Consider the following 23054-nt stretch of genomic DNA (forward strand, 5'->3'; position numbering starts at 1 on the left):
ATCATCCATACATTTGTATGTGACAGAGAAAAAAAAAGTTCCTGGTGTTTATTTGACAGAACAAAGTAAATACAGACATAAACAGAATCGTTTTTTCATAGCTTCATAGGTACTGAGTACGGGTAGTGAAGTTATATGGCAAAATTGTTTTTTTAAAGATTTATAGAATATAAAACGCGCATTTGATTTCTTGTGATTTAACTCAGTTATTGAATTTTTTGAAAATGATGGTATAAATAATGAGGATATCAGGATTTTAAGATGTACATGGTAAGATATATGTTTTCACTCGAATATTTTGTGGATTTGATAAGCAGCAAGTATAACTGTGAATGTGGATGTGAACATTTTTTTCTACTTGGGGAATGTGGATGTGAAAAAATTTCTATTTGGTCATGTGGATGTGAAATTTTTCTACTCATTTATTGTGCTACATTTTGGGATTTTTTTTTTTAGTTTGGAAGTTTTCCAATTTTTGAAAAAATTTAGATGACAGTTTTTGATATATAAAGTACAGTATTCTTTGAAATTTTTCCACAAGCTGCTAAAAGTTGATAAAATAAGTAATAAAAAAGCGGCTGCAAGAGTTTTTATAAAAAACCCACTGCAGTGTGAATTTCACATAATTATATACTGGTTGTTTTTTTTTTACACATTTTAGACTTCTGCTGGTGGCTTATGGGTCTGAGAGACATTATCAGGGTTCCATTTTCGTACATTACAATTTTATTTACATGGTTTTTACCCGAAGTTACATTTCATAGAGAACTATAAAGTATTACTTTGTGATTGCTTTGAAAACAATTGCACTAGTCTTTAGGTCAGATAATCTAACAAATAAAAAGTTAAAACTGACAAAATTAACTTTGATATAAATGTACATCATGCAGAAATCAAAGAATTGCATGGTTTGGTTATAATTCCAGGAAAGTATTTTATCAAAAGTCATCAGTGGTTGCTGAAGTGACTTTTAATATAACAGTTAAAATTGTAAATTTATACAATTTTTTTACAGTGATTGAAATATAAAATATTTTCTCTTTTTAGAAAATGGCTGCCCAAGATATGGACAGTGTAGTAAAAAATGCAGGCGGCGGTGCGAGCTTTCTTGACTTTAAGTTGAAGAGGAGACGCATTAGTGACATTATAAGTGGTGCAGGTAGTTACTGTCAGATCGAGTCCGATGTTCAGAGTAATATGAGTAGTGAGAGCGGGTACGTTAGTCAGGTTGACAGCTCGCCCAGCAGAAATGACAAAAGTGGGTCGCCAAAAAATGGTAACTGGGAAGATGGAAGTGAAAGTGAATTAGTTACTAGTGAAATGGAGGCGACGGAGACGAAAGAGGAGGAACCGGCTGTTACAGGGATGCCACACTTCAACTCAAACCTGTTTGTTCCGCCAGCATACTGTAGCAACAGTGGTGAAAATATGCACATTGGAGTGGCATATGTAAGCTTCCCGTCGGAATCGTATAATGATTCAGATAAACAAAATGGTGAATTGAAAATGGGTCTCATTCCTATGATGTCACCAATGTCTGGGTTTCTTCCTTTCGGAGTTAACGGACTCTCTGGAGTCTCGCTACCAAAGGATCTTCCAAAAGGGGTGAAGCCTCTCTTTGTAACAGCTATGCCTAGCGGTTTTATTATGACATCCTCTGGGCCAGTGGCTCTTCACACTAATACAAGTAATACTTTCAAGGGACCTCAAGAGACTGGGCGTAAACATAGGCTGAGTTGTACTGATTCTGAAAAAAGTGTTTCAAGTGGAACAAGTTCGAAAAAAATTGTGACAAAAGAGACAGAATCCGAATTTATAGAGCATTATACAAATGGAACATTCGAGTATTTAGGACATCTTGGTAGTTTAAAACGTGAAAACCAAAATGAGTGTGTCCGGAATGCCTCGACATCCTCAGTAGAGATGCAAAGCGTTGCGATGGAAGAGTTGGTGCGGGCACCAACACCAACGTATGATAACAAATATCCGATGGTCTGTGGTATTTGTAACGATAAAGCGACAGGTCTTCATTATGGAATCATTACTTGTGAGGGGTGAGTATACTTTTTCAGATCATTACCTTTATCAATGTATATAATAGATATTAATTGAACCATTCGTTTTGTTTTATGACATGTGCAAGAGAATACAATGTAATCTGGAAAAAATGCAATATTTTGTGAGAAGATGCACTTTTTGTTAGAAATTCGGAAAAATCAAGCATAGTTTCTTGAAAAGGACGCAAGTCTAAATGTTCAGTGTGTGTAACCTAGATTTACATGTATATTTTAGTATTCCCTGTAGAACATAAAAAATTGTATTTTTTTTTCAGGTGTAAAGGTTTTTTCAAACGTACTGTGCAGAATCGTCGGGTTTACACGTGTGCTGGAGGAATGGGCGAATGCGAAATCAACAAAGCACAGAGAAATAGATGTCAGTTTTGCCGTTTCAAAAAATGTCTGCAAGCGGGTATGGTACTTGCAGGTATGTGTTTTAATGACAAATAAAACATGTTTTGAAGGTCAATAAAAACATGGTCATATACCCCGAAATTACCTCAATCTCTGCCATGTATGCTCAGTTGTTAGTTGCTGGTAGTGAACTGGTAAGGATATGATTTGGTAGAAATTTTTATCAAATAAGAAATTGAAATATTTTTTTGTTTGAAACTTAGTCTGCAATACATGTATGAATTGACAGTTTCATTCAAACAGTGCAGCCGATGTTCAACATGCTAATGAAAGGATTGCTGTGACAAATTAAGTATTTACATGTATGAAGTAGCTTAACATAGGCTTTCATTTAGCACTGGTTACAATGGTTAGGTTGTGAGATCAATACATTACTTATATACCGATCCCCTTCCTTTTGTAATAATTTCTATTTCTAAGAATATGAGGAAGTTGATAATAAAGAATATATCTATATAATTGAGCCATGCCATGAGAAAACCAACATAGTGGCTTTGCGACCAGCATGGATCCAGACCAGCCTGCGCGTTCGCGCAGTCTGGTCAGGATCCATGCTGTTCGCTAACAGTTTCTCCAATTCCAATAGGCTTTAAAAGCGAACAGCATGGATCCTGACCACACTGCGCGGATGCGCAGGCTGGTCTGGATCCATGCTGGTCACGAACCCACTATGTTGGTTTTCTCGTGGCACAGCTCATATGTGCCTATATTATCATATTGATATTGTCATCCATAGTGGGGAAGGTGAAACACAAAACTGATGAGTGAAAGGACAAGATGTCAGTGATTTATTGTCAAGATCATTTAAATATGAATTCCTTCTTTCACTAAGTAATGTCGGGCAATATTCTGTGCATATTTCTTGATACAAATCTAATAACTTACATGTATAAGACTTGGAGATCAACTTTTTGTCTAACATGCACCATCTGTTTCAGCTGTGCGTGAAGATAGGATGCCAGGGGGACGTAACTCTGGGGAAGTGTATAATCTATACAAGGTAAATCTTTTAATTTGGAATTAAAATTCACCCGAGGGGTGGTTTCAAAAGGCTTTACAAGAACCTTATACAAAATGTTGATTTTGATATTCAAAAATAACTATGTGCTACTAACTTCGCATCATATTGGGAGTCAGTGCACAGCTGCGGCAGTTTGACACTGTTTAGATAACCAAATAGTCACTGGACATGACTATCAGAACATAAAATAGTGTCAGTTAAGTAATGGTAGCCAGAACTGTTGGGCATTTGTGAATACAGTAAAACCTGCTTTAGTGGTCTCCTCTATTAAGCAGCCAGTGTCTCATTTCCCAAAACGGTTATTCATTCTATAAATTACCTGCACTAAGCAGCCACTTTTTCCCACTCCCTTGGCTGGCTGCTTAAGACAGGTTTTACTGTACATCATGATAGGAAACTAACTACAGTCAAACTTCATTACTTGAACATGACAGTACCAGCAAAATTTGTTCGAGTGATCGGTTGTTCGAGCCATCGAACAAAATTCATTATACAAGGAGTTTTCCAGGACCTGACAAGTTCGAGAGAAGGGGGGTGTACGAATTATCTGAGTTCAAGTTAACCAAGTTTGACTGTAGATCTTTTTTGTCTCATTTTTTCAACAACCTTTAATGATAGCTGTCACGATAGATGCATTCTTAATTAATTTTCCAGTCAGAAGTTTAAAATATTAGATTCTATCATACACCATATTTTAGTATCTTTGATATGAATTGCTTCAGGGTCTCACAAATTCTGCAACAGTTATTTTATAGCTATAGGGTAAAACATTTTAAAAATGTTTTAAAGCACTTATGAAATAAAATACCACTTTTTGTAGTTTTGTGGACAGTATTGAGGATTATTATATACATGTAAAACATAAATTTAACATCAATATTTTTACAGCTGTAATATAACGAAAAAGAAATATTTAAATGTAAACAGTAACTTACTTGCAACCATTCCAGCATGAAGGCAAAGCCGAATTATTGTAGAAGTCATGTCTACACAGAGTTCGAGTTGACGAATGTAATATTGATGCTAAAGCTTGCTTATTCATACACGAAAATATATATGTAATATCTAAATTAAATCTACTGTGATGTTCAACATCTTAGAGATACGGCCAAGTTCTGAAAGAAAGCCTATTGACTGTGCATATGTACATTGTACATTTAAACGCATTAAAATCTTATTTATAAAGTAATTAACTTTAGTTTAAACATGTTTATATAATGCTTTTACAGTTCAAGAAGCATTTTACAAAGTCTTCATTCAGGACTTGGATTTATAAATTAAATTAATTGCTGATTATCATTGGAATTTTTCTTTTAAGGGCAAGAGGGGAGACTTTTTTTGTTAATTTCTGATAAAAACAGTATAGTTTATGTCAATTATATGAACAGTTGTTAAAAAAATACTTACTGGAATTCAAAATTGATATGACAGTTAACATCGTACTTGCGACCACCTCTGTTTAGCGATTTTTTATTAAACGACTGGTCAAAAGCCCTCCCGAAAGTTTACAGTACATAAATTCATTGCATTTGACGGCTTTTTAGCTCACCTGAGCACAAAGTGCTCATGATGAGCTATTGTGATCGCCCTATGTCCGTCTCCTCCAAAACCACTGACATCTGGGTCGAGTGGCCTTGGCATTAACCCAAGACCACCAGTTCCCTTGAAAAATTTTGTCTTTATTAAATCTAGGCCAAGTCAGAAACTGCGTCATCTAAGTCATTGACTTTGTCAGCGGGTCAAATGATTGAAAAATCTTGGCCTTGAGCCAGCTGAATTTCTAAAATGGACTGTCCGTCATTCAATATGGGCAATACCATTTATTATTTGAAGGGGTGTTCACTTAAAATTTATTGACTGAATAGCGAACAGTGCAGACTGATCTTGGTCTGCACTGCTTGCAAAACAAAATCACTTGCCGCCAGCAGGCTAAAGGTTAATATTGTAGAGGTCATATTTTCTATCTGATCTATAAGAAACCTGGTCAGAGTGTGTGTCCTAAAAAGAAACTGGACTGGTGTGAAACAGAGTTAACTGAGCTCCAAAACTAGGTCACAGGGTCAAATCATTAAAGACCTTGTTAACACTGCAGACACCAACATTTCTACCAGATTTTCATGAAAGTTTATTAGAACATTCGTCTTTATTAAATCAAGGCCTGTAGTTTGACACTGGGTTATCTAAGGTTAAAAGGTTGGTCACTAGATAAAAAACCAACACTGAAGATCCTTACATTTTGTATCTGATCTCATAAAGCCTTAGCCCGCCCACTTAGCTCAGTAGGGAGAGCGTTGGTCTACGGATCGTGGGGTTGCGAGTTCGATCCCCTGGCGGGGGGCGTATGTTCTCCATAACAATTTGATAAAAGACATTGTGTCTGAAATCATTCGTCCTTCACCTCTGATAATTCATGTGGGGAAGTTAGCAGTTACTTGCGGAGAACAGGTTTGTACTGGTACAGAATCCAGGAACACTGGTTAGGTTAACTGCCTGCCGTTACACGACTGAAATACTGTTGAAAAATGGCGTTAAACCCAAAACAAGCAAATCATATATCTTTGTCAAAATATTTGTCTTTACGACATTGAGGTCAAGTTTGAAACTAAGTGATCTAAGGTAAAAAAAAACTAGGTCACATTGTCAAATAAAGGTTTGTCAGAATGGTAACTTTTCTGAAAACTAGTTCAAATTTGAAGAAGTAGAAAATAAGTCAGTTGATTCAAAGCCTTCATGACCCTCTTGTATGTATTTAGTCTAATTTGCATTTAAGCAAAATTTTCACCATGTTTTTATACATGTTTATTTGAGACGTGCCATAGGAAAACCAACATAGTACGTTTGCAACCAGCATGGATCCAGACTGTTTGCTAACTGTTCTCAAATTGCAATAGGCTTTGAAAGCAAACAGCATGAATCCTGACTAGACTGCGCGGATGCTCGGGCTGGTCTGGGTCCATGCTTGTCGCAAATGCACTGTGTTGGTTTTCTTATGATGTGGCTCAATTGTTTTTGTCTTTGTATTCATGCAGTTAACTGTTCTGATGACAGGGCTTTTGAATAGTCTAGCATTGCTCTCTGACAGCTCATGTTTCATTTTCAAGCACTGACTGACCTCCAGTGTTGTCTGAAAATAATGTTTCTTTCAAATTGAAGTTTGGTCATATCATGAACGTGAGTTCTTGTTTCTAAAATATTTCAAAAATTTCAAATCAAGAAATAAAGATGACTTTGTCTGGAATCAAACCCCTCTGACTGCCGCGGCAATAAAGAAATTTTCCTATGGTTGAAACCAATAGCGTTATAGCAGAATTTGTAAATTATGACTACAAAATATAGATATTTATAATCGAGACAGTTTACCTGGAGTAAAGCGTTACAACTTCTTTTTGATTTTCATGGTAAAAAGTAGCAAAAACAGCAAGTCTCATGTGTTTCTGTAACACATAGTTTGTCAGTAACTAAGTTTTAAAGCCTTCTCAAGAAATATAGCTTTTACCCCTTTATGACTAATTTTCAATGCTGCATAAGACAGAAATTCAAGTATGTAGAATGTTTAATGTTAAATCATCAACTGTAAACCATGCGTAGATTTGTGCTGAGTTGGAACAAAGATACCATTGTTTTCCAGCCAGTTATCTAACTTATTTTACTTTGTTGTGAAATGAATAGTCAATGTGCATTTGCAACATGTGTCATGGAAACAAAAGGAAGGATTCAGTCTTTATGATCACTATGGAAAGTACATTTTCACATGTTTCAGAAATTTTAAGATTCCTTGCGAAAGCACTGCGAACAGTTATTACCTGTCTGTTAAACGTTAATTATATTAGTAACAGCTTTTCATGGTCTTCTTTGTCAGTAAGTTATGCAAGTTGGGCATTAAGTGACTCACTACCAAACGTGGCCAGCAGGATATGGGGCTGGTTTTCTCTCTGTTGTTTATGAAAATCTTTGAAAATCTTTTCTGAAACTACTGGGTCGTTATCCAAGTAATTTCACAGCAGTGTTCTTTAGGTGAGCCTCTAAAAAATGCATTCATTGTAAAATCATTGTTTTGATAAAAAAAACATGGATGTCCGGGGATAGGGTCATTTTCCGTCATCCATCTTTCGGTGTGTGACGTGCATCAACATTTGCCTTGTTAACACTCTAGAAGCTACAGTTGTGACCCAGTCTATTATGAAACTTAGTCAGAATGTTCGTCTTGATGGTCTCTAGGTAGGCCAGATCAAAGGAAATTCTTGTTAATATTCTAAGAGTCTACAGTTTTAAGTTTGAAACTCATGAAAATTTTTCAGAATGTTTGTCTTGATGACCTCTAGGTCAAGTTGGAATCTGGGTCATTCGGGGTCAAAAACTAGGTCACCCAGTCAAATCAAAGGAAAAGCTTGTTAACACTCTAGAGGCCAGATTTATGACCGATCTTCATGCAGCTTTGTCAGAATGTTTATCTTGATGATTTTTAGGCCAAGTTCGAGAACTTGGTCATGTGGGGTAAAAAACTAGGTCACCAGGTCAAATCAAAGAAAAACGTTGTGTTTGCAATAGGGACTACATTTTTCACTGTATCTTCATGAAATTTGATCAGAATGATCTTCTTGATGAAATCTAGGACAAGTTCAAATAAGGGTCATCTAGGTCACCTCGTCAGATTAAAGATAAACCTTATGTATGCAATGGGGCTGCATTTTTCACTGGATAATTGTGGACTTTGATCAGATTTTTCTCGCTCTTAACAAGGTCAAATTTGAATAAAGGTCATCTGGGGTAAAATAACTAGGTCACTCAGTCAAATCAAAGAAAAACGTGTTGTGTGCAATAGGGGCTGCACCTTTCATCGGATGTGCATGAAACTTGGTCAGAATGTTTGTCTCCATGAAATCTAATATGAGTTCTTATCTGGGTCACGTTGGGTCAAAAACTAGGTCATCATGTAGCTTGTTTACACTCTTGAGGCCACATTTTTTATTCAGTCTTCATAAAACATAGTCAAAATGTTTGTTATCATGAGGTCTTGGATGATTTCGAATCTAGGTCACATGGGGTCAAAAACTGGGTTACTATGTCAGATCAAAGGAAAGGTTTGTCTACACTCAAGAGGCCACATTTTTAGTCCAATCTCCGCGAAACTTGGTCAAAATGTTAGTCTCCATGAAATCTCAGACTAATTCTAATCTGGGTCATGTGGGAGTCAAACACTAAGTCAACTCAAAGAAAAACTTGTTTACACTGAAGAGGCCACATTTTTGGTCCAATCTTAATGAAAATTGGTCAGACTGTTTAACTCCATGAAAACTCTGATAAGTTTGGGTCATGTGATTTCATAAACTGGGTCACTAGGTCAAACATGTTTTCACTGTTATATGGTGTATTACTCAAGTGAGCAGCCTAGGTCCATCTTGGCCCTTTTTTTATTTCCAAATATCAGACATAATCTTTAACTCTTAATTTTAGAATTAAAGCTAGTTTATAAAAATTATTGAACGTCCAGATGAAAGTCAAAGCCAGTATATATATTAGTAGATGATTTAGCTTTCCCTGGCATCAGTGTTAAGTTCAATGGCAGATTTCACAAGATCACAGATGAATTATCGCTGTTTGTAGTAGCGAAACCATGTTTCTATGGACACCATATTTCCAGGGTTAAATTACACTCACAGCTTGTGAACAAGGATAGAGACCGAGTAACCAAATAGAAATATATAGCTTATGACCTTTAAAATACTAAAGTTTCCCAGCTGTGAGTGTCTTGTTACAGAAGGTGTGGCAACTTATGTAGTTTAAAGAGATGATATTCTGAAGCATTTAAAAATCATGGGGTGCCATTTTTGTCACCTTGTGTAGCCTGATGAAAAAAAAAACCCATTTTTTCTTACATCCTTCTTATTTTGTTGCCATGTAGAGGGGAAGGGAGGTTGGATGTTTGCCATGTAGTGGGGAAGGGAGGTTGGATGTTTGCCATGTAGTGGGGAAGGGAGGTTGGATGTTTGCCATGTAGTGGGGAAGGGAGGTTGGATGTTTGCCATGTAGTGGGGAAGGGAGGTTGGATGTTTGCCATGTAGTGGGGAAGGGAGGTTGGATGTTTGCCATGTAGTGGGGAAGGGAGGTTGGATGTTTACCATGTTGTAGGGAAAGGATGTTGGATGTTGCCATATCGCAGGGAAGGGAGGTTGGATGTTGCCATATCGCAGGGAAGGGAGGTTGGATGTTGCCATATTGCAGGGAAGGGAAGTTGGATGTTTGTTGTAGGGAAGGGAGGTTGGATATTACCAATGTTTTTGGGGTCAGTAGATCAAAGGTCAAGGTCATAGGTAGCTGCACCATGAAAAATGTTTTCTGTACACTAACTTGAGAACCACTTGACCCAGAACTTTCAAACTTTATAGCATGATTGGGCTTATAAAGTAGATAGTTCCTATTGTTTTGTAGGTTTAATAGGTCAAAGGTCAAGGTCACTTTTGTCTGAACCTTGAAAACAGTTTCTGTTCAATAACATCAGAACCACTTGACCAGTAACCTTCAAACTTGATAGCATGATTGGGCTTACAAAGTAGATTACCCTTACTGTTTTTTGGGTTCAAAGGCCAAGGTCATAGTGGTCTGAACCTTGAAAACAGTTTTCCAATGAACTTGAGAACCGCATGACCCAGAACATTCAGTTTGATAGCATGATTGCGGTTATGAAGTAGACAACCCCTATTGTTCTTGGGGTCAATAGGTCAGTGGTCAGGGTCACATGGACCTGAACCTTGAAAACTGGTTTCTGCACTCTAGAACTTGGGAACCACTTGACCCAGACCTTCCAAATTTGAAAGCATGATTGTGCTTATATGGTACATGATCCCTAGTGTTTTTTGGGATCAATAGGGTGAAGGTCAAGGTCAAAGGGGTCCGAACCTTGTAATCTGGTTTCCGCACTCTTAACTTGAGAACTTCTTGACCCAGAACCTGTAAACTTGATAACATGATTGGACTTACTAAGTAGATGACCCCAATAGTTTCTGGGGTCAGTTAGTCAAAGTTCAAGGTCACAGGGATCTGAACATTGAAAACTATTTCTGCATGGTAACTTGAGAATCACTTCGCCCAGAGCGCCTTCAAACTTGATAGCATGATTAAACCTTTTTGAAGTAGATTACCCCCAATTTTTTTTTTTTAGCTCGACTATTCATAGAATAGTAGAGCTATTGGACTCGCCCATGCGTCGGCGTCCGCGTCGGCGTCGGCGTCCGTGTCCCGATTTGGTTAAGTTTTGTATGTAAGCTGGTATCTCAGCAACCACATGTGGGAATGGATTGAAACTTCACACACTTATTCACTGTGATAAACTGACTTACACTGCACAGGTCCCATAACTCTATTTTGCTTTTTTACAAAATTATGCCCCTTGTTTGACTTACAAATTTTTGGTTAAGGTTTTGTATGTAAGCTGGTATCTCAGTAACCACTTGTGGGAATGGATTGAAACTTCACAACACTTATTCACTGTGATAAACTGACCTACATTGCAAAGGTTCCATAACTCTATGTTGCTTTTTTACAAAATTATGCCCCTTTTTCGACTTAGAAATTCTTGGTTAAGGTTTTGTATGTAAGCTGGTATCTCAGTAACCACTTGTGGGAATGGATTGAAACATCACACACTTATTCACTGTGATAAACTGACCTACATTGCACAGGTTCCATAACTCTATTTTGCTTTTTTACAAAATTATGTCCCTTTTCGACTTAGAAATTCTTGGTTAAGGTTTTGTATGTAAGCTGGTATTCAGTAACGACTTGTGGGAATGGATTGAAACTTCACACACTTATTCACTGTGATAAACTGACCTACATTACACAGGTTCCATAACTCTGTTTTGCTTTTTAATGAAATTATGCCCCTTTTCGACTTAGAAATTGTTGGTTAAGGTTTTGTATGTAAGCTGGTATCTCAGTACACACTAATGGGAATGATTGAAACTTCACACACTTGTTCACTGTCATGATCTGACATGCCTGTATAGGTCCATAACTCTACTTTGCAATTTTTTCAAAATTATGCCCCTTTTTAGACTTAGCAGTTTTTGGTTAAGTTTTTGTATGTAAGCTGGTATTTCATTATCCACTTATGGGAAAGGATTGAAACTTCACGCACTTGTTCACTTTATGAGCTGATAAGCACTGTGAAGGTTCCATAACCCTTTTTACAAAATTATGCCCCTTTTCGACTTTTGTATTCATTCAGTTGACAAGGCTGTTGAATAGTCGAGCGTTGCTGTCCTCCGACAGCTCTTGTTTTTTTTGGGGGGGGGGGGGGGGCAGTAAGTCAAAGGTCAAGGTCACAGGGGTCTGAACCATGAAAACTGTTTCAGCTCAATATATTGAGAACCATTTGATCCAGTATCTTCAAACTTGATAGCATGATTTGGCTTATGAAGTAGATGCCCCCTAATGTTTTGGGGGTTAGTAGGTCAAGGTCATAGTGATATGGTAATCAGAATGGCACAGCCCATAATGGGGGTCATGGGGGTCATACATATTTATCTCTTGTTTTGTGCAGTTAAGACCATGTGTGCCCCATTTGTTATATGTATTTAAGTTGGTCAGGGAATTAGCTATTGAAGCTTTGTCAATGAAAAATCAAGTGTAGATTGATATTTTGATGCATTAAAGCATCTGATTTGAAAAGCAAACTCGATGATTACTTAGAAATAGCCCATTGTCTTGCCAATAATGGCCTTCACTTAACAGACTGAAACATGATATTTATAGTTAAGATGTGACCTGTTTGATTTGAAGGATTTTTGCCTCCGTCACACAGTCATGTGCATTTGCATGTGCCAACATATTATTTCAAAATTCTTCTATTCAGTTGGGATATTTTTTTTCAAAATCAACAAGGTAATTATCAAACAAATTAAATGATATGACTTTGTGATTCGACCTTCTCCAAGTTATGAAAATGAAATGGAATCAGAAAAAAAAATTATTGGAAAATGATAGGTTTATCGGGAGAATTTCAGGGATGGGTTTTCATCAGTCGTCACGGTTGTAATAAATGTTGTCGCTAGTTATTGCTTATGGTTAAAGTACATTGTAATATGAAATGTAAAAAGGCTTTAATATCAAATTTTTTTTTTATCACAGACATAGAAAAAACTCCAATGAAATCTACATTATCAGTAAAGACGGTTTCATTTATTTAAGGGGGTGTCAGTCTTGGACAGATTCATTCTGCATAAAGACAGTTTTAAGAAACATACATTTTCCAAGAGATAGTTTGTCCTTCAAACCTGTTTTGATGTACATTGTATAGAAGTGCCTGATGCGTAATGGTTGGGGCTAATTCTAATCAACTAAAAGTGTCCATAGATATTTTGGCATTTCAATATTAAAACAAAAGACATGGAAAGAAATAAAGGTGCATATTCCAAAAATAATTTTAGTCATATTTGAATTATTTTTATGCAGATCTTCAAAAAACAGAGAGAATACGGGGCGTTTGGTAGGTTCTGAAACTCGAGAGTCATTGACTCTTCAGCCTAAAGTTCCAGGGGTCAAAGTCAGATTTTCAAGAGTCAAGATCAGCTTTTCGGGGGTCAAGCTATACTGTTATAATTGCACCTTCCACCGAAATAGTTGGCAAGTTGATAAAATGGATGAAACAGTTTTTTTCCTCTGTCTGTTGGTCTGACTGCTGGTTGGTCGGTCCATCTGTCAGTAGACAATTCGGTTTCTGTCCAAGAACAATAGAACTTTGGTGTACAGTCGACAGACTGCATAGGATGGGTGCCTCTGTCCAGGAGATGAATGTTTTGGCCTATGAGGGTCAAACTGCATAGAATGTTTGTCTGTGGACACATGATAAAGATCCATACCTAAAATTAATGAAAAATACAAAGCCGTGATTCATACAAGAGAGTTTAATCCTGGTAATGAAGTTGATAAGGGGGTGTACTGGAGTCACCATGTCAGTGTGTCTTTGCATGTAGATATATGAATTATGATAGTAAAATACAGGCAAGTTCCGATTCAAGTAATAATCGTCCAACTTTTGGCGGAGTAATGAATAATAAAATTTGTAAAAAGATCCTTCTGAAGCACAGAATGCAACAGAGCAGAATAATAGCAGACTCAGTTTGATGAGTCTGTCCATGAGAAGTAATGAAATGTGCAATACCTCTCGCGCCCCCTCAAACCGGCACCTTTTTGACTTAAAATCTGGGTGTCCACGCAATAATGTTGAACGAATTGAATTCATCATGCCACTGAAAATGTTTTTGTTCAGACAGTTCTCAAAATTAGGTACTTTACTGATATTTCACAGATGTAAGCAGGTCTGTATTTTATACATGTATAACAGTATTATATGAGATTTGTATTTTGTATGGTTTCAGGTGAAATACAAAAAGCACAAACGTAGGGATGAAACCCGGCTCTGCAAGGAGCGTGTTGCAAAGATTGTAACAAGCCAGGATAACCAGCAAGTAAGAATCAGTCCAGTGAAGCCGGGACACAACAATCGCAGCATTTTACATGTACCATACTTCAACATGCCTGAGGCTGGGTACACGCATGATGATGCCAGAGGACCTGGTTCCAGTGTGACATCAAGTTATTCTCAATCAAATTCAAGTTGTAGAAGCCAGGGAGAGATTTTTTACGCTAATAGCTCCTCTCAGTATCCTCATATTGACAGTCGTGACATGCGGGTTTCGGGTCAAGGCAATTCCTCAGCATTAAATCAGCCACTAGAAAGGGAAAGCATCAGCAGTAAAGACAGAATTGGTTATGTTCAGATGTCGTCAAACCCGGAATATATGCCACATGGCAATTACAGTGAACATGTGCATTCTGGTAATATGCCGAGAAATAGTGTCATTCATCCATTCAACAATGAATCTCGTAAAAGGGACCATTCGCACGTAGATGATAATGTTATGGAAGATTTGTATGGGTACAATCAGAGTATATATAGTAATCCATCAGAAGGGCCAGAGAAGAAATTCAAACATACTGAAAACAACATTAACGGAGGTGAGAGTTACAACCAGACACAACGGGAACGTGTCGAAAATTGGCCACAATATTGGAGTTTCAAGAATCCTTCACAGTATCAGGATTTCAAATCGGAGAGACGCTTTAAAGATTCTGTTGATAATTTTAACCCAGTAGCAGAAGATAGTGCATCATTGCACCAAAACACAGATGTCAAAAGCTATTTTCAGACGCCTATATCCAAAGACTCTCATGCTATCTTACGAAGCACTCTGTTACAAAAAGATGACTTGTTCGCATTGACGGCATGCCCAAAAACTACATATTCAGGGTCTGTAAGTGCGAGATCTCAAGATAGCAAAGTTTCTTCTTTATCGCACAATACACCAGATATAGTGTCGACCAGTCAAGTCAGGAATTTGGAGCAACGGTCACACTTTTTGATTGACAGTCTGTTAGAATGTGACCGTCTGCTTGATATCACTGATCTGTATCAGACAGAAGATTTGTTATCAAACTCAAAAGATGTTACCAAGCTTTTGTGTGATCTTGGTGACAAAATTGTTGGCAAGTTGGTAAAATGGACGAAACATCTGACATTCTTTAAGGAGATTCCCAAAAATGTGCACTCACAGCTTCTATCAAGCAAGTGGCATGAACTTCTGTTGCTTATAACAACGGCGTACAAAGCCATACGTGGACACGGGAACAACGGAATGTCAGAAGAAGATCTCTACTCACTTAATATGAAACATTTACAGGTGAGATCATATATAATACTCCGCTGTCTATAAAACAAGAAACATTTGCTCTTTGTTCATTAAACTGGAACCATTGTTGTTGAATGGCTGTTTCCGTTCCAACACTGAGCTTTGCCCTTTGGCGATGGTTGAACTCAATGAACTGGCAACATCAGTTGACATTTTGTCAATCCCCACTACTCCCTTCCCATATACACACATAATGACTCAGAACAGGTTAGTCTTTAGTCTAAATAGCTGTTTCAAAAATTGTGATTTTATAATGGTAATACTACCATTATTTTGTTTGATTGCCAAAAATTGCAATTGTAAATGCTCGTAGAGAAATTTACATAAAAACAATGCAGGAGATGTTATTTAATTATGAACTGTATTAGAAAACAGGCCACTTCCTTAACAATTCTCCATTTGGATGTTTTGAAATGCATTTTTCACAATTGTACATGTAAAATCCCTGGGACTATTCCCAGATCTGTCCAGTTTTTGGACAGTGTCACTAAATGCCCTGTGATTTTATTATTCACAAATTGTGTATTTTGCTGCAAACTGTTTTAATTAAGTTTTATCTTATTTAAATTTAGGTTGATGAAGTTATCATCATCATCATCATATCCTGTGTTTATTTGTCGACTGCTGCGGGTGTCCCAGTAACTAGGTTAGGCAGCAGGTGGCTAGATTGTTTAACACCCAGTCTCCATGCTTCTCTGTCATATGGGTCAAAGCTGTCAAGGTTGTAAGCCTTCAAGTCCCGCTTGACACATTACAACCAGGTCTTTTTAGGTCTCCCACGTCCTTTGGAGTTTGGTATGGACATACTCAAGATTGAGTTGATGCATGAGGATGCACGAATGACATGGCCATACCACCTCAGGCGTCTGGTACGAATAGCCTCTGTCACCTCCTGTAACCCCAGCTTTGCGTACAGTGCTGCTATGGGTACATCGTCATTGGGTTTGATGCCACAGATCCATCGGATCATTGACCTGTCGTTTCGACGGAGCCGCTGTTAATCTAGAGCAGAAGGCGCCCACGTTTCACTACCATGCAGTAGGGCAGAACGGACACAGGCATTGAACACTTTTCCACGAGTCTTGAGGGATACATGCTTGGAAGTCAGAATTGGCAGAAGTTAATCATGTCCAAAAACCATAAATTATGGTATTACCTTTTGTCCGAAACTCTTGAATTATTTCAAGTTGTGCAAAACTTGCATCGAAGCCGTTAACTGCATATATGAGTAATGCTTAATGCGCATATCTTTCTAAAATTTTCCATGATATTATCTAGAAGTGTTTAGTTCATTACAAACTTAACTTAAAGCTCTCTTAAGTTGTTTTACATCTGAATTTATTTTCTGCTTTCAGGGATATTTGGAGTGTTTGTTCCAAAAGGAGTTTACAGCGGACCAATTAGATTCGGAGCTCGGTGAAATGATGCGTATCATCACGAGCCTGATGCATGGGTTTATGAGGATGGGTCTCATGAAAGAAGAATATGTCTGTTTGCAAGTGATTCTGCTTCTAAATCAAAGTAAGTCTTTTATGCTATCTGAAACTGGAAGAATGTATGTCGTCGTTTCTTCAGTCAATCCCGCAATTCTTGTTTGGAGTATTTCACAGCAACGCTTGCTGGAACTTACATCTTGTAAAAACTGTAAATTAATAATAAGTTTTCACTGGTCATTTTCACAGTACCCACGTTATATAAATTTTTGAGAGAAAAATATTTTCGTCCAAAATGTATGAACACGTCACTTAAAAGTTTTCCTTTATGAAATAGTTCTTGCACTATAATTGTTCATTTTATTTTGTAGAGCTGTTTCAAATTTATATAACACCGGTTCACTAGACTTTCCGGTGCATATGATTAAAGTGCTTTAATTGCATTTTTTTCCAGGTGGCTGGGACCAAAATGAAATGGTGAACAAAGTGCAGGACCGATACAGTGCCATTCTCAAGGAGTATGTAGCGTGTCATTGTCCGGAACAACCGAATCGCTTTGCCGAACTGTTACTATGGTTACCACAGATTCAAACTGCTTCGGCTTTACTTATCAAAAGCAAAATGATCTATATACCATTCTTCTTGAATCATTGAACTGTGTCGATTGAAGTCGTTGTACCAGGTTGAGGTACAGCAGTACACGCTCAGAACTTTCTTCCGTAAAGAATAAAACTTGTGCACTATTTCCGTTTTGGCCATTTTATGCCAAACGTGTGTTAAAAAGTTTAAAAAAAAATGTGTAGTGGATTCCAGGTAACTCTGGTCGAACCCCTTCAGAAATAATGTTTAGAGTGGGAGAGTGCATTTATTACTGCATATTCTTCCTTTAAAATAGCTTTAAGTGCAGTGGCTTTAATCATATTTGTTTCTAAATTTAGAAGCTGTTTATATGTATTGTATGAACTGCATTTTAGTGGTGCATTATGGTACTAAATGTATCGTTGACAAACAAGATTAGTTGTGTTTTTGTCGTTAATTTGACAACTGTTATATTGTGGTCAGTTGTTATTATTTTGTATTGTTGTTTGAATGTTTGATCATTGTTAAGTGTGCTATTAATTTATATCATAAGTTCTTTGTTTTAACTACAAGTTTGCACAATGTTTTTAGTATTAGTGAATGAGAATAATTAGTGCAAGACAGAAGTTACCCCAGTTTCAGAAGCATCCATTTTTTTTAAAGTGTAAAGCACCCATACAAGGAACTCTTATGCAGTGCTAGTAATTTTTATTTGGAGCAGCAGGGCCTCGAGCTCACAGCCCCTGGTTTCTGAGTCAGATACGTTTGCTAGTGGACCACTGTGTCTACTCCTGGTCTTTTTATTTATCCTTTTATTGTTGTCACAATAATTTACAGATCAAATTTCTTTAGATCATAATGAAATTCAGTCGAATGCTAGTTTCACAGTAGTGGTTAGATGAATTACAGCACAAGCTCTACATGTATTTGCACATGTGAGTTTCACAAAAAAAATAATGTTGCCATTTTACTTTTCTTTAGTGTAAACTGTGACGTTCTTGTTAGAAATGCATTCTATGAAAGTCTATTTTTAGAGACAGTGTTGTTTCTTGGGATAGGATTCATTGCTTAAATAAGATAAATATCAAGAAGTAATTGCGTAATTGCACTACATATTTATAGCTCAACTGAACTTTGTTCAGAATAAACTATAAGCATAAGTGGACGATCTGGCATCCATCGTTGAAGGTCCTTCGTCCACAGTTTACATAAACATCTTCGCCTTTGAAACTACTGGACAGAATTACACTAACCTTGATCTGTAGCACCTTGGCAAGGTTATTTATGTCTCCCCCAGGAGACATATTGTTTTTGCCCTGTCCCCTGTCCGTCCGTACGTCACACTTCATTTCCGAGCAATAACTGGAGAACCGTTTGACCTAGAACCTTCAAACTTCATAGGGTTGTAGGGCTGCTGGAGTAGACGACCCCTATTGTTTTTGGGGTCACTCCGTCAAAGGTCAAGGTCACAGGGGCCCGAACATTGAAAACCATTTCCGATCAATAACTAGAGAACCACTTGACCAAGAATGTTGAAACTTCATAGGATGATTGGCCATGAAGAGTAGATGACCCCTATTGATTTTGGGGTCACTCTGTCAAAGGTCAAGGTCACAGGGGCCTGAACATTGAAAATCATTTCCGATCAATAACTAGAGAACCACTTGACCCAGAATGTTGAAACTTCATAGGATGATTGGCCATGAAGAGTAGATGACCCCTATCGATTTTGGGGTCACTCCGTCAAAGGTCAAGGTCACAGGGGCCTGAACATTGAAAACCATTTCCGATCAAAAACTAGAGAACCACTTGACCCAGAATGTTGCAACTTCATAGGATGATTGGTCATGAAGAGTAGGTGACCGCTATTGATTTTGGGGTCACTCCATTAAAGGTCAAGGTCACAGGGGCTTGAACATGGAAAACCATTTCCTATCAATAACTAGAGAACCACTTGACCCAGAATGTTGAAACTTCATAGGATGATTGTACATGCAAAATAGATGACCCCTATCGATTTTGGGGTCACTCCATTAAAGGTCAAGGTCACAGGGGCCTTAACATTGAAAACCATTTCCGGTCAGTAACTTGAGAACCACTTGACCAAGAATGATGAAACTTCATAGGATGATTGGTCATACAGAGTAGATGACCCCTAACGATTTTAGGGTCACTCTGTTAAAGGTCAAGGCCACAGGGGCCTGAACATGGAAAACCATTTCCAATCAATAACTTGAGAACCTCTCGACCCAGAATGTTGAAACTTCATAGGATGATTGTTCATGCAGAGTAAATGACCCCTATTGTTTTTGGGGTCACTCCGTTAAAGGTCAGGGTCACAGAGGCCTGAACATTGAGAACCACTAGGCCAAGAGTGTTGAAATTTAGCAGGATGACTGGACATGCCAAGTAGATGATCCCTATTGCAGCCAACCATCAGTGTCTCTTTGACTTTCGCTCCTGACCCCTATTGACTTCTTGCCTATAGGACTTTGCATTGGGGGAGACATGCGCTTTTTTACAAAAGCATTTTCTAGTTCTCAGTTGTTTTTTAGCCCACCATCATCAGAAGGTGGGCTATTCAAATCACTCTGCGTCCGTGGTCCGTCGTCCGTCCGTCCTTCCGTCCGTAAACAATTTCTCGTTATCGCATCTCCTCAGAAACTACCAGGGGGATTTTGACTAAACTTTGTCAGAATGATGTATTGGTACCCTAGTTGTGTCCCCCTGAAAATCAGACTGGTTCAACAATTTTTTAGTGAGTTATGGCCCTTTGTTTATTTCTATAATTTACATAGATTTATATAGGGAAAAACTTTGAAAATCTTCTTGTCCAAAACCACAGAGCCTAGGGCTTTGATATTTGGTATGAAGCATCATCTAGTGGTCCTCTACCAAGATGATACAAATTATTTCCCTGGGATCTAATATGGCCCCGCCCTGGGGGTCACTTGGTTTATATAGACTTATATAGGGAAAAACTTCGAAAAACGTCTTGTTCAAAACCACAGGGCCTAGGGCTTTGATATTTTGTATGTGACATCATCTAGTGGTCTTCTACTAAGATTGTTCAAATTATCCCCCTAGGGTCAAATATGGCCCCGCCCCGGGGGTCACATGGTTTACATAGACTTATATAGGGAAAAACTTTGAAAATCTTCTTGTCCAAACCACAAAGCCTAGGGCTTTGGCATTTGTATTGTAGCATCATCTAGTGGTTCTCTATCACGTTTGTTCAAATTATCCCCCTAGGGTCAAATATGGCCCCGCCCTGGGGGTTACATGGTTCATATAGACTTACATAGGGAAAAGCTTTTAAAATCTTCTTGTCAATAACTAGCTGCAACATACAAATTTGTATGGTTTTGAGTGGCAAGATGAACCTTGACATGAGTTGACCTTGATTTTGACCTAGTGACCTACTTTCACATTTCTGTAGCTACAGCCTTCAAATTTGGACCACATGCATAGTTTTGTGCACTGAAAAGAACTTTGACCTTGACATTGACCTAGTGACCTACTTTCACATTTTTGAAGGTACAGGCTTCAAATTTGGACCACGTGCATAGTTTCGTGTTCGAAAATGAAATTTGACCTTGATTTTGACCTAGTGACCTACGTTCACATTTCTCAAGCTACAGCCTTCAAATTTGGACCACCAGCATAGTTTTGTGTACCGAAACAAACTTTGACCTTTACAATGACCTAGTGACCTACTTTCACATTTTTGAAGGTACAGTCTTCAAATTTGGACCACATGCATAGTTCTGTGTTCCGAAATAAAATTTGACCTTGATTTTGACCTAGTGACCTACTTTCACATTTCTTGAGCTACAGCCTTCAAATTTGGACCACTTGCATAGTTTTGTGTACCGAAATGAACTTTGACCTAGTGACCTGCTTTCACATTTCTGTAGCTAAGGCTTCAAATTTAGACCACATGCATGACCTACTTTCACATTTTTCAAGCTACAGCTTTCGTGTTGTGTACGGAAATGAAATTTGACCTTGAGCTAGTCAGTAAGTCTTGAAATTTGGAACACTCAAAAATGGCACATTGGTGGACGCCAAGATCACTCTGTGATCTCTTGTTTTTTTTTTCAAATGGTCCTGAAAATATTTAGAAAAACTGTTTGGAAGTTGAAAGTAACTTGCAGAGAACGGAACTCTGGTTAGGTTAACTGCCTGCAATTATGTTACTGAAATTCTGTTGAAAAACGGTGTTAAACCCACATCAAACAAACAAACAAACAAGGTTATGTAGTCAAGATCAGGTGAGCAACTTTGGCCCACTATGGCCCCCTTGTTAAAACAAACCACCAATATGCCATATAGGTAGTTTTTTTTCCCAGGTTATGTATTCAGGGACTGATGTTAAGTATAGTCTTGCTGTTAAGCAAATTTACCTACTTTAATGTAAAAATATCTCAGTAAATTATTTCTGACTTATTATGAATACTTCTGTATTGTTCTGTTCGTATTATTTTGTTAGTGGTATGTATATTGATGAATAGTAAGTATGAAATGAACTATTATCGTAGGCAATGAATTATTTTCGTGGGCATGAAAGTTTATGACTAGGACCAAAAGGGCTATTTCTTGTGGGATAGGAGTTTGTAGGTTTCAGACTTAGAACATTAAGTTAAAAGGAATTTTACTGGTTCATTAGAATAGGATTTAAATTTGGGAATTGATTCGACTATGATTTCCACGATAATTAGTCTCCTGTGAATATTGAATGATTTTGTAGTACAACAGAGGTGGGAGTTATCTTCTTGTCTCGTTGTTTTGTTAACCAGATTGTGGTTCTGCCTTTGCGATCAGTGCAGACCAAGATCAGCCTACACATTGTGCAGTCTGATCTATTCAGTCAGTAAATTTTTAGTGAACACCCCTTTGAATAATAAATGGTATTACCCAGATTGAATGATGGACCAGTCCATTTTAGAAATTTAGCAGGTTTAATGTTAATAAGTGATGCGTTTAATGCTGTAAAATCAATAATATTCGTGGGAAACCTTCATGGATTTTTTAGGTTGTGTTTATCCATGAAATTTAATAGAAAAGGCCTATATATTTTATTTTTGCACTTTGGGCTCCCACGAAATTAGAGGTTTGGCCAAAAGCACAGAATGTAATCCAAATGAAATGAAAAAATTTCATAGTACTTTTTGGTAAGTTGATCACCAAAGACATTTTGTTGATTGTTTTTCCTTAAGAAGTGTCACTTTTACTTAAACATAATAAATTATGGCTTTTATGCTAAGATATCCTGAAATATTTTTAAGAATGAAGTCAGAATTTCAATTATGAAGAAAATGTAGTGTTGAAAATGGCTGACATTAATTAAATGAAAATTTCTTTTATTGAAATAGATTTAGACTGAATAGTAATCAACTAGAAAAAAATGTGAGAACTTATTTGAATCTAATTTTATTGCCATTTATTGAATAGCTCTGGCAATTATGACCTAAGGTGTGCCATTATGGCAAGAACACACAACTAAGCGGTATATTAACCTCTTATTAAATTCGCCGTATCACCTATAATTGTGTCAGTGCAACATTAATCCCAACAGAATTTACCTTTCCATTACCAGATTTAGTTTGCTGATCAGTTAAAGTTAATTTGACGATGCTTTAGGGTTTGGGTTAAGCTTAATTTGTAAGCCAGTCTAGAACACAGATAATCTATTTTTAGACATCAATGCAGATATCTGACAGTAAAATTGCAGAATCTGATGTTACATTGAAAGCGGTTTATTGATTGAAAATTTAATTCTTGAGTTTTCAAGATAAGG

General features: G+C 37.4%; 1 protein-coding gene across 2 annotated transcripts in view; it reads left to right on the forward strand.

Moving 5' to 3' along the window:
* LOC123566516 (uncharacterized) overlaps positions 1 to 22834 on the forward strand; it is a 36464-nt gene extending 13630 nt beyond the window's left edge. Inside the window, exons 2-7 of one of the 2 annotated variants that reach the window (XR_008367471.1) lie at positions 1048 to 2054; positions 2333 to 2484; positions 3410 to 3471; positions 13872 to 15233; positions 15815 to 16391; positions 16598 to 16733. Coding sequence is in view for 1 of the 2 variants with exons in the window: in XM_053525325.1 (XP_053381300.1) it covers positions 1051 to 2054; positions 2333 to 2484; positions 3410 to 3471; positions 13872 to 15233; positions 16598 to 16763; positions 17130 to 17329 (2946 nt within the window). In the remaining variant the exon portion in view is untranslated. Of the gene's footprint in view, positions 1 to 1047; positions 2055 to 2332; positions 2485 to 3409; positions 3472 to 13871; positions 15234 to 15814; positions 16392 to 16597; positions 16764 to 17129 lie in introns of those variants that run through there. The other variant, XM_053525325.1, reaches the window with a different exon arrangement.
* The last annotated feature ends 220 nt before the right edge of the window (positions 22835 to 23054 follow it).

Source organism: Mercenaria mercenaria, chromosome 15 (assembly GCF_021730395.1).
Source record: "Mercenaria mercenaria strain notata chromosome 15, MADL_Memer_1, whole genome shotgun sequence".
NCBI classification, from domain to species: domain Eukaryota; kingdom Metazoa; phylum Mollusca; class Bivalvia; order Venerida; family Veneridae; genus Mercenaria; species Mercenaria mercenaria.